The sequence below is a fragment of the Momordica charantia genome (assembly GCF_013281855.1).
Source record: "Momordica charantia cultivar OHB3-1 chromosome 11 unlocalized genomic scaffold, Mcharantia_2.0 BLBB01000011.1, whole genome shotgun sequence".
Classification (NCBI taxonomy): domain Eukaryota; kingdom Viridiplantae; phylum Streptophyta; class Magnoliopsida; order Cucurbitales; family Cucurbitaceae; genus Momordica; species Momordica charantia.
In genome coordinates, this window is record NW_028275159.1 from 5,963,124 (window position 1) to 5,976,038 (window position 12,915).

General features: G+C 30.1%; 1 protein-coding gene across 10 annotated transcripts; it reads left to right on the forward strand.

Annotated features, from left to right (window-relative positions):
- The first annotated feature begins 1,703 nt into the window (after positions 1-1,703).
- Positions 1,704-5,768, forward strand: LOC111009200 (coiled-coil protein). 10 transcript variants are annotated; one of them, XM_088120228.1, is made up of 6 exons: positions 1,704-1,934; positions 2,082-2,533; positions 2,675-3,006; positions 3,426-3,605; positions 4,882-5,077; positions 5,174-5,768. In XM_088120228.1, the coding sequence occupies exons 3-6, from the start codon at positions 2,764-2,766 to the stop codon at positions 5,500-5,502; spliced, it is 948 nt and encodes a 315-aa protein (XP_087976354.1). In that variant the 5' UTR covers positions 1,704-1,934; positions 2,082-2,533; positions 2,675-2,763; the 3' UTR covers positions 5,503-5,768. The 10 variants fall into 10 exon arrangements, with proteins under 10 accessions (XP_087976354.1, XP_087976355.1, XP_022137890.1 ...); XM_088120229.1 differs by having other exon boundaries at positions 2,675-2,754; positions 2,899-3,006; positions 4,882-5,768; XM_022282198.2 differs by having other exon boundaries at positions 2,082-2,195; positions 2,325-2,533; positions 4,882-5,768.
- The last annotated feature ends 7,147 nt before the right edge of the window (positions 5,769-12,915 follow it).

Consider the following 12,915-nt stretch of genomic DNA (forward strand, 5'->3'; position numbering starts at 1 on the left):
GAAAAGTACATAGATCAAAACGAACATTTTGAAAGCACTAAAACTAAAATAAACCAAAGTTGAAAATACATGAACCAAACTGAACATTTTAGAAGTATATGGACCAAAATGAACCGTATGTGGACCAGAATAGTATTTTAGCCCAAATTTAGTGATGGTAAAAAAAACTACATATAAGTTTATAGGTTTAAATATCATCTTTATCTATAGATTTAAATATTATTTTAGTCCATATACTTTCAACTTTGGTTAATTTTAATCTATGTCATTTCAATTTTGATTCATTTTAGTTATTATTATAAAATAATTTGTTGTTGTTACTGTACTTTTAAAAATAATCATTATGGTTTCTATTTCATTGTTATTTAATATTTTTGAGTTTATCTTTCACTCACCAACTTTCTTAAAATATAAGCATATATTTATATTTGAATGTTTCCATTTTGTATAAATATGTGTGAAAAATTTACAAAGAGGGCCAAATTAGTCATTTTTCAAATGTACTCGGACGAAAACATACATTTTTAAAAGTATAATAACTAAAATAAACAAAAGTTGAAATAGAGTTTTACGAAACCATATTTATTTCTTGCAAAGTATGTGTTTTTTTTTTTTGTTAAAAAATATGTGGGCGGGGATTTGAACCTCTCCCCTTTTAGTTAATAATATATAGCTCAATCAATTTTGCTAGGCTCGGGTTGACCGAGGATGTGGTTTGAAACGCATTTGATTCACGTGTCCTTTTTTTTTTAGCCCACTTGACCTTGTTCAAATGTTGATATGAAACTCATAATCACTAATCATTCACTTAAACCAACGTATTATGTGGTCAAAACGAGCACGACTTAGCGGTAATTGGTATTTAGATTGACGTGACAGTATTTGAATAATTATGTTAATTAAATAAAGTCATCATTGTTTGAAATCTAGACTTAAGGAGCATAATTAATTAACCACATAAATTAGTAGGAGATAAAGATATATTACTAATGTTTTTGTTTCCTGTTTTTTCTTCTCGTTTCTTATTTATCAATATATAAAAACATATATGCGTTTGTTTATTTTATTTATTATTTTTTATTGAGAAAAGAAGCATAAACATGTTTTCTTATTTTCTAAACTTTTAAATTAAAAAAAAATAAAAGAATTAAATGAAATATTTATTCCGTATTTATTAGTTCACAATAATAAATTAATATTTTTATTTATGTTTTAGAAAATATTATAAACAAAAAAAATAAAATAATAAACTTGAATTTGTCGTTTTCAAAATTTCTACACAATTGTAAAACCATTTTTAACAAATTGAGAAACAATTACAAAACGTTTATGTTTATACAAAATTGAAAACAATAAAAATAATAAACAGAAAAATAAGATCGTTATTAAATGGGTCCTAAACGAATAAATTGAAGGTAAAATATAAGTCCAACGACATATAATATTTGAATCGAAGAATTGAGCTACCTTAAAAAAAATTATGATGAGATTTAAATTAAAATTAAAGTATTTATTCCAAAAAAATCCACTTTCACAAAAGAATTAAATTCGTTTGTAATTTTAGAAAGAAAAAATATTTAGGTGCTTAAGACTATTGAATTAAATTTGTTAGAAACTAAAAGAAGAAAAAATAGAAAAGAGATATTTTAGAAGTTTATAAAAAAAAAATGGGGAAAAAAAAGCGAAGAAAGCGGTTAAGCGGCGGGAGATTGGCTTAGTCAATGGTCAAGTCAAGTTTCCCTCCACACTGATTTCTGTCACCATTTCTTCAAACGTGTCGATCATGGAGTTGCCTCCGCTGCCACTTGCCATCTTCTCTTCAATTTCAGATTTCTCTCGCATGCATACTCTAACTCTGTCGCTCTCTGTGTCTCCCTTTTGCTGCGATTGCGATTCTCCCGTGCTACAATTCGCCTACAATCTCCTTTTTATCCGTAAGATTTTGATTCCTCGCATCGCTGTTACGAACTCGCTTTCATTAATTTTGTTTACTCATATTCTGTGCGTTGTTATTTCATCCATTATGCAATAGGAATGCTGCCTGTAGTCTAAATATGAGTAATCTCACTTTCCTCACTTAGGTTCGTCGGGTTTCTGTGTGATTTTAGCGGAATCCGATGGTGGAAGACGAGGAGGGAAGGGAAAATTGACGGGTCTTTGACAATCACGAGAAAATGTGTTGGAGAGGCTTTTTGGTGCGGGGTTTCTCATAATCTTCACTTGTCTTTTCTCACTGATCTTCAATGAACTCGGTTTTTTTTTTTTTTGTGTTAAATAATCAATAATATGGTTATTGATTATTTATTCTGAAGAAGATTCTTTAGTTGATTTGCAGAAGGAATTTGGTTTCATAGTTCCTCGATGCTGGTTTCTTCTCCTGTCTTTTATGGTAGTCTTCTCTAAAGGGAGCTTCACAGGACAGCAGTTTATCGAATGCTCCAATTCCAAATGTTAAGACCCAATTAAGAAAAGTGTTCATTATCTTTTTGTTCTCAAGTTCTTTTCATCATGAGATTCCGGGACAGACTGTGAAGTAATTTCCTCTACTACATAATCTCATGAATGGCTTTTGAGGAAATTTTGATGCTAACTTTTTATCTGCATGAATGATATCAAGGTTTATTATATCACTTTCATGGCGCCTGTTTATTGAAGGGATTTTTTTGTTATGCAGAACTGTGATTCAATAAATTCTGGTTACAGCCTTCGAGACAGTCATTGGCATGTAGTTCAGCAAGAAAAGTAGTGCTACTGGTGGGCTCTATGGCTTTGCTTTCCGAGTTTCTTAATGTCACAATATTAGTGTTCACGAGGCCTTTCTCGTATTTCATGCATGCTTGTTCTGTTATCTTGAAAATCTCTATTATTGTTGTTCTTACTTGGTGGGAGCTGTTGAAGACCTCGATCAATGTTCACTTGAATATATTTTGGACAATTTTGATGTGGGTAATTGCGTTTGTCTCTCTTCCTGGACGAATTTTAGCTGCTTTACAGAGGGAAAGGCAGGTTAGCCCTCCAGCCCGCCCGGCTTATTTTTTTTTTATTGCATATTGTTCTTGTTCAATGACGATGTCTTGGCTTGAGTTTCTGCGTCTTTCTTTTCTTGGTTTGGGATTCTAGATTTCTCTCAGAAAATGTGCGCAAAGAAACATATTCTTCAACTTACAGTAGTAAAGCAGGATGAAATTATAGACAATTAGTTTAGTTTATCAATTTAGTTGAATTGTTAATTTTAGTTGATTAATTTGTCAATTATTTTCGTGTAGATAGCCTCATTTAGGTCAGGGGACCTTTTAAACTTTTCATCAATGAAATTATGAGTATTTTCTTTCCTGATTTCCTGCCTACTACCGGGTTCCAAGTATCCACTTAAGACAGATTTTGGTCATTTGGTTTGGCATTTGATAATGATTGATTTTATGCAGCTGCGACAAGATTTGCAATTTCTGGAAATTGAGTTGGATAATGTTTTGTGGGAAGGAAAGGAGCTTCAAAAACATTTCCAGGCTGCTATGAAAGAGCAGAAGATGATGGAATTGATGTTAGATGAATTGGAAATGATACATGAAAAGGCAACCAACAAAATTGCACTCTTAGAAAGTGAGGTAATGACTTGCCCCATCTCCTTCAAGTTTTAGCTCCTGTACTAAATGTCATAAATTACGGTGTGGAAGATTGAAACTGAGAGCATAATAAGGAAGTGGAAGGAGAAATTTATGCAGTTGCTAAAGGAGAGGTTGAACTCTGACATCAAAACCTTAGTTTACATTTAATGAGTTAAAGACCTTCATATCTGTCAAGAACTTGGTGACACACTTCTTGTACAGTGTATTAATAAGTGCACTCTCTCTCTCTCTCTCACACACACATACACTGGCACACAAAGTTGCTATGTTGCTTTTTTCACTTTAATGTACCTTTTAATATGTTAGGATGTCCTGCAACAGTGTTTCCAGTTCTGTTGTCGTATGCTCCATGTGCAACCTGTTCGAGTGACTATTATTTCTCTTAGAATGATACCAATTTGAAGTTGGGTTGATGTTCAAAAAACATAGATGTAAATAAATTCTTAGATAGGAAAATATCGTTTTTACTCTTTAGGTTGAGGACAGTCTTAAAAAACCACCAAGAAAGCTTAACTTATGTAAATCATGTGCTTTTGATTACAATGCTAGTTAGCTTTGATGTTCCAAGTAATTACCTACACATGTTTGGCATGAAGCCAAGTGAATTGTCCGTTCATAATTTTACAACAAAAAATGACTGTACAGGGGTTCATACTAGTTTGTTCTTTCATCACTTAAATTTATACAAATCATACTTTGATCCGTATGCTTTTAAGTTAGACCAAAGCACCTCCTTTAAATTGTTACATGGTTGCTTTGGAAGTTCTGCTGTGTCACAAGTTTAACTGCAAAGGGAGGCTCCTGCAGCCACATAATTTCACTATGGTGTGAATTAAGATTACTTTTGTACAGAGATCCTCTGAGTTTTGCTGATAAATTATGATATAGCTCATTTTTAAAGTATTTCTGGACTTCTCACTAAAATCCTGTACTACAACCGTATGCATCATTCTTCATAATCTGCTATGTAATGGGTTTTTTTCCACCAAGGTTATGTAAGGAGTTAAAGCCAATTTTAGCTATCTTGTGTAGGGAAAGAGGAAAGACGTGGCCATGAAGTAAATAGGATGAAATAATGTCAAATTTTCAGCAAAATGTTCCATTTTATGTTGATGATTACATTATAGCCTTGACTGTCGAGTTCTCTTGTACTTTTAGTATCCTTTTGCTGCTTTGAAGTTGTGTCATATGATAATAATGGGTTGGCAATATCTCTTGCATCAAATGAACCATTTGCCTTATTTCCATCCAACAGGTGCAGAATTTGAGAAATGAAAAACTTCGAGGGCAAGAAATCAAGGGTAAGGCGTATTGGAGCTTAAAGGGCCCTGCACAAAAAACTGGCAGAGTTGACAACACTGACATTTCCCATGGCATCTCATCACGTTCATCCAGCTATAGTGGCAGCAGCGTTATCCAAGACCTCATTCAGAGTGATGCTTGGAAAGATGGTAACATATCTAATACAAAGTTGATCAAAATTTTAGAATCCGGGTTAAAATCTGACGTAGTTATCCACCCTCCTACTTCTGAAATCCTATCAAAAGATGAAGATATCGGCGAAATTCTTGACAAACAAAGAGAGGTTGCGGTTTCTCGAAGTCTATTCAGTACCATATTGTCACTTTTGGTTGGAGTGGTTATATGGGAAGCTGAAGAGTCTCACTTGTGCCTCATAGTGGCTCTCTTGTCCGTGGTTAGCATCTCACTGAAGAGTGTAGTTGAGTTTTTCACGACTATTAAGAATAAACCTGCTTTGGATGCTGTTGCACTTTTGAGCGTCAACTGTTTTGTACTTGGAATTCTTGCTTACCCTACACTGCCAACAATTGCTGGTTTACTTGCTCCTCTGGCCTCAAGGTTTGTTGGAAACTGAACCACTTTGCCCGGAAAGTCGAGAGGTACATCACCTTTTTCCACTAGACATTAGATTATGGAACTTTATTTTCTAGACGTGAATCTCCTTTGTAGCATGTGATATATAGGGGTTTTTAAGTTGCTTATTCATCTTTACCATAATCTCGATGTTAATTTCCATCTATGTCAAAAAAATAAGATGTAAATTTCCATTTGTGAGAGTTTTATGTATAAAGGGGGGGTATGCTACATATTTCATTTAGATCAAGCTGAAAAATTTTGATACTTGAGGATGGGAAGGATGTAAACTTTTTTTTTTTTTTTTAAACTTGTCGATATGTAAGATTTTCTACCTGAATATAACGTATTAGTCCTCTTGCTGACTACGATTGATCCATTTTCATCTCTTTCCAAGTTTTATGAAATGGGAAGTCCAAAATTATGGGTCATCATATTTGGGGTCTTATATGATTTAAAACCAAGTATTGGGCTCTATCATTAGAAAGCCGTGGGTCTCTAACCTTTGTGGTCCTAATAGTAGTCACATCAACCTTTTTTAAATAAAGGAAAGAAATATCCAACCACTTCGTCTTGCGAAGGGGTGTATTTAGAGCCCTCTTCGGCACCAAGACCCTTTAGGGGTAGAGTGGCAAGTCAGCTTGTTTTTGCTTGAATAAGGTTGAATGGTCATGGTCGAAGGCAAATTGCAGAGGATCCAGTTCCATGTTGCAGTGGAAATTATCTTAGCAAGGGCTGTCTAGAGATTGTTTTTGAAAAATAGTTTTCTGGCCTTTGTACTTTGGTATTTTAGAGGGTAGAAGGATTTCAATGAAACCAACTATTTATTTAAGAAGTATAGAATGCTATCTATCACAAATCTTTTGGAGTTGTTTACTAGTAGCCTTCGCGGGTCGGGTCGGGTCGGGTGGTTCTGTGTGGCCACTCCATATCCAAACCTAATGGAAACTTGAAATTGTTGTTAAAATCGTTTTGAATGGAAGGACAAATGTATGGCTGGGGGCTGCTCATTGGATAAAGTCGACAGTTCTTGTCTTAAGCTTTACACTAAAGTGGATTCTGCTTAATTTAGCCCTGTTCTTTGATGGATTGTTCTTGGCTCATTTACTCTTGTGAATTGGTTGGCCGACTTGTCGGCTCAAATGCTATGGGGACCAGCATTGATTGTGTGTGTGTGTGTATATATAATGTTGCTAGTTGCTTGCTATTAGCACAATAAGAGAGAGAATTTGTTGATGCTTTGAATTATTGGTAGAGTTGAAGTTGAAGTGTCGTCATCAGTCAGCTGTTTAACTTTTTTATTAGATTTTTTCTTTGATGGTGATGCTTTGCTAGACAGATATTTTCTTTCGTTTAAATTTGAATACTGTCGAATTATTAATGCATATTTTATGGGGTTAATTTTGTCATTCTGTTTTTGAAATATGTGTCATTCTTTAATTTCATTTCTTTAATGTTTTAAAACCTTTCATTTAAATACACCTCTCTTGATTGGTCCTAATTGATTTGTTAATGATCGATAAAATAAGTGACCTAATAAGAGTTTATAATTGACATAAGCTTCTCCGAGATGGAAGTTCACTAATATTTGTACGTCTTTATACGTTGGGTGGGGATTTATTATTATTATTTTTCTGGGTTGCTGTTTTTTTTTCTTTTTAATTTAGTCCACTTTTTCATTTGAGTCTTAATCACTACACTCTTTTTACGCTGCTTACTTAAGGTTTTAAATGTTGATGTCGATGGAAATGTCGAGGTCTCAATTTTATGAAATGTCGATGTAAGATGGAAAAGTTAGGGATTAAAGTGAAAAAAACATTCATACTCAAGGGCTAAAACATAGATTTTACAAGGGGGATTGGGTCCTAGGACATAAATCTCATTTAATTAGAAGGAAAAAATTTCTCAAAAGGTATTATTGCTGCATGTTTAAATGTTACCTTGCTGTCTTGCCTATTTGGACTTGATTGAAATTTTTGGAATATGTTATATCTTTGCTAATTTGCTCATTAGGAAATAATTTGAAATTTCTTGAAATATTATTGGTGATGGATTACAATTTTTTTTTTTTTTGTCAACCATATTATTGAGAGAGAAGGATGGAAATCTAATAATACTAGATTGCCTGTCCATATCAAATAAGAATATTTACTGTTACCCATTTAAAAGAAGGGATAAGAACAATGGCAAAAAGAAAGGTCTTGTATAAAGGGACATGCTCCATTTCAAGAAAGTTCCTTTTATTAAAATAGGGACCAGCTTGATGCCAAATTGCTTTGAATTTGCTCTTGCTGTTCTTTTATTTTATTTTTTTTCTATTATTTTTTAATACCATTATAGTCGATGTTACTTTTGGTTCTAAAGTGATGATTTAGTACCAAGTTAGGAATTAATGAAGCGTTTCAGTGTTTTCAAATTTGAGTTCGAGTATAGTGCTGCTTGTTTAAAATTTGTGTTGTTTGTTGTTTAAATTTAATAAGGTTTTTATATAAGTTGATTGGTAAAATATTGAGAGATCAATGTGTTTTTTCAGTACTTTATGATAAAAATTGATAAACGGACTAAATTGTTATAAATTTATAATAATTTTAAATTTTATGGACTAAATTATATTACATACTACCACTTTTAGACTACAGTGGAGTCCATGTTTCAGTGAAAGTATAGAGATTATTATGTTATCTATAATTGGCTGGAGAAGCCTATTCTTCAAAATATTAAATAATAAATATAGCTTTTTTTTAGATTAAACAGTGTTGTTTTTTTAATAGGAAAATCACGGGTTGATTTTAATAATTATGGACATCTTTATTTTATGTAATAATTGAGGTATTGTTTTTTTTTTTAACACAAATAATTGAGGTATTGTTAATCTATATGATATTCGACTTTCTAGTGTTAATAAGTCAAACAAAGGAGTGATGTATAAGGGTTGTACCCAAAAAAAAGTGTGATGTTTGAGGATTATTTTTAAGTTGTTTTTCAGGTACTATTAATCAACGGAAAATTTTAATTTAACACTTTGTCTATTTTCATTAGATATTTTTATCTATTTACTAAAAAAAAAAATTATATGCATTATACAAGGGTTAAATGAATCCATCGATAAATTTTAATTTATTTAAAAATGGTAAAATGTTTTTATCTTTTTTTTTTCCAGAAATTCATCGATATAAAATTAAAATTGAAAACTCGATATTTTTATCAACTTCGGTAATATTGTCTTAATAATAGTCCCAACAAAATTTACTATGTCTTCCATTCTTGAGTTATTTTTATATTTATTTTCATCTCAGTAAACAATTAAATAATAGTTAATTTTAAATGAAGGGCATTTATTTTTTGAAAATCGATCAAATGAATTGTTTAATTATAAGTTACATATGTTTATAATAAAATATTGGTTGAATATGGTTCATATTTGGTTGGTAGGGTTGAGTAATGGGAGATTTTATTAAAGTATAATGGCCCCAAATTCCAAACACACAGAGACTGAAGAGTCAATATGTAAAATAATAATAATAATTGGGACAGAAATTGCAATGTGAATTGCTTGACAAATTCCATCACATTATTCAGAAACCTTTTCAAAGTCATCATGTTGTTTTCCAATTTTTCATTATAAGTATTTTTGACTATTTCATTTAATATCTTCTATAAAAATAATTCATTATAAACAAAATCGTATCTGTTTTCTTTTATTTTATTTTTTTGACTGGTCAAATTATTATAATTGTTTATGTCGTTTCTTAGTATTTTCTTGCCAAATTAATCCGCGTTCAAATGGTGATATTATATTATAGAAAGAGTATTCCCTACGATATTTATGTTAAACTATTTGTATCTTTTACATTTTTTTCGAGTATCCCGATCGAACTTACAATCGAGATAGAGTTATGTTCACTTTGACGGTACGTTTTACATTTTTAAATGCGTAGATATGGGTTATTATGATAGATTTAAAATTAATGGTTTAGTTCTCGATTTCTTAAAAATGATTCTAAATTGTTGCTAGTGTCACTCATGAAATTTGCGTTTGTTGATGTGTCAATAATGATGGTTTTCCAAGTTTAAATGGTGACATTATCCATGATATTCTCTGTCTTTTTCCTTTTTAACTTAAATGCTATATCATTCAAAATTAAATTTCACTATGACACTAACATCAGTTTAATTTTAGAGACATTTTATGACTATTTCTTGAAGGTAGGAGACTCTAAACTCTTAGTTTGATACATGAACCAAATGAAAACTTATCTTAATTATATTTCATTCTATAATATATTGTTTTTAAATAGTTTCTCTTCTCTCTTTTTTCCCCAACTTTTTATTTTTTACCCCTTTTTAAAATTTTTTATTTGTTTGTGTATCATGTCAAAAGTAAATCTTCCCAAACAAACAAAATTAGCATATTGAGATTTAATAGTTATGAAAGTGGCAAAAAATCCATTAAACAATTTTCTTAAACATTAAATTATTGTATATGTCAACACCTGCCAAAATATCAAAGTCTCAATTATGCCACATCATTTCATTTGAAACACAAAATAAAGTTTCAATACCACAATTTCTTCATTGAAAATTGTGTTGCTAAGCATGTAAAATAATGATAGAGAAAAAAAAAAAGTCATGCACTACCATTGGGTTAGGTATTGACCATATTATTTGATTGAATTACCTTTTTTTTCCTTAATTTATATTATTGGAATAATTACACCATTTGTTAAGTCCAAAATTCTCATTCATACAATACAAGAATATATCTCAAGCTCAATTCTTGTATAGGCATCCAAGTCCAATTAAATTTGAAGTAATTTAATATGTATATTTCTTTATTTCTTTGCATATCGTATAATAGAAACCCGATTAAAAAGTTGGAGACTTTAGTAATTTTGTGAGTTTGATACCATTGGATTCGAATCGAAGTATTGACTTTTGCGATGATAATAAGCACCTTATATGAGCTATTTTCGGATTGATTCTAAAACCTTTATTTTAAGTAAAATTGTAAAAATCAAATTAAAAAAACTAAAGAGCTTTTGTTAGTTCGACCATTGCGTTGGATATCAAGAATGGTAATAAGTGTTTTATCTACTGAGCTGTGTTCGAATTAATTTTGGTTTATTTAACTCAACCATTGCGTTTGATCTAAGTATCGATTCTTTGAACTATAATAAGTAGTGCCTTGTCTATTAGGCTATGTTCGAATTGACTTCAGAATCCCCGTTTTAAGTTGTATGCATGTGATTGTTTTCACATGTTACCAATCTTACCTTACCGCCTATGAAAATTGGTGTACAAACCTTAAAAGTATAAATAAAATAAAATAAAATAATTTGATTTGAGAATAATTTCTTTAAAACGAACCTTGGATTTAATATTTATCCACGAGCCCAACACTTCGTAAAATAATAGAAATGACCCAAACAAGACCTTTTTTTTTTTTTTTTGGGAAGAAAACCCAAAGCAAGGCAATGAAGTATGGAATTGAAAATTATTGATCCTCCATTAATTTTATAAAGAAAATTATGCTCATCTTAGAGAGAGAGAGAGAGAGAGAGAGAGAGAGAGAGAGAGAGAGAGAGAGAGAGAGAGAGAGAGAGAGAGAGAGAGAATCTTTGAAATTGAAATCCATGTGGTCGAAGAACAGGCCACAGCACAGCAGTCAATTCTATGAGCCTCACCATTCATTTTTTTTATTATTATTAAAAGAATACAAATAAAATACTTTAATTTTGGTTACCTTTTTTAATAGCCTATTTTTTAAAAAATGGGCACAAAGAAGAATATTAGGTACTTGTCTTTACCGAAAAATATATCATTAAAAAAAAAAAAACTCTCTATCCCTTCTCTAAAAATAAATAAATAAAATAAAAAAGATCGTTTGTTTGCTGTTTGTCTTTTCTTAATTATACATTTTTATAATCATAATATTTTGCCTCCTATGAACATATCTCACTTTTTATTCTGGTTGCTATGTTTATTCTTTATTTTATGTTTATAGTTTAATAAAACTCTATATATAAATTTTTTTTTTTAAATAATATTTTGGTCATTATACTCTTAATTTTGGTTCATTTTAATTCATATAACTCTTAAAATAATTATTTTGGTTATCCTATTTTCAACTTTTATATATTTTAATCTATATATTTTATACTTTCAAAATGTCGGTTGAAGTCGTAGATCATTTTAGTCTTTTATTTTCATTTTTATCTCTTTGTTTCTATCACAATTTTAACAAGATGCTTCTTCACTCATTAAATTTATTTAATTGTACATAAATTTGTATTAAGAGATTTATATTGTGTATAACATTCGAGTTAAAATTTTGCAAATAGAGGTCAAAATAATCGCTTTTCAAAAATATAGACGCCAAAATGGATGTGTTGAAACTATGCGGATTAAAATTAATAAAAATTAAAAATACATGGACAAAAAATGAACCAAGCTTGAAATTACATCACCAAAACGGTATTTAATATATATTTTTTTAATTGGGTTAGAACCCACTAACTTAAAAAAGTAACATTGAATTCTACTTAAATATAAGTTAGTTTATGACCAACCTTTTTTAAATTGTAGTTATAATGCTGATTATATTAATTAATGCGAGTTTAATATTCTAAATGTAATTACCTTTTGAAAATTTGAAATGATATTTTGTAACAAAATACTTTTATTGTGCAGATTATCTTTCTCTCTCCAATAAAAATAAAGATATGTTTTTCTTAGTTCTACATTTTTATAAGTAAAATATTGGATCAACCATGAACATATACTTTTTTTTCCTTAATTATTGTCTCCACGTTCAAAACAATTTTATTTTGAGTTTATAGGTTTATTTAATTGTAAACTTAAACCTAGGTGAACTAGTCAAGGTACTGATAAAAAAAAACCGTGGTTCGAATCACTCCTCTACATTGTTATACTAAAAAGAATCATATTTATTAATATTGGTAAGGATATGTTTAATTATGTTTAAATTCTATTTTGGTCTTTGAAATTTTAATCTATTTTGATATTTAAATTTTTTTATTTTTATTTTTTGTCAAGCTCTAAATTTTTTTCTATTTATTGTCATCAAGGATGATTAGTGAGCCTCACTTAACCTCATCACGCATAGCACATTAATAAATTATTTTTTTATAAGCATTAATAAATCTAGTTTCTATATCTATCTTTTGTTGTTTTGGTGGATTGTTTGTCTTTTTTTTAATAAATAAAAAATGATTGTATTTGGTAACTGTTTTCTTTTTTAAATGAGAAAAAACATTTGGGGGACATTTAAATTTTAAAAGTTAAATTGTTATATGAAGTTTAATCTTCTAAATTACATATTATTTTTTATGTTATATTTATTTTTAATATTTATTATGCATCTTATGTTGTTATGGCATAATTAAGTTGGAGA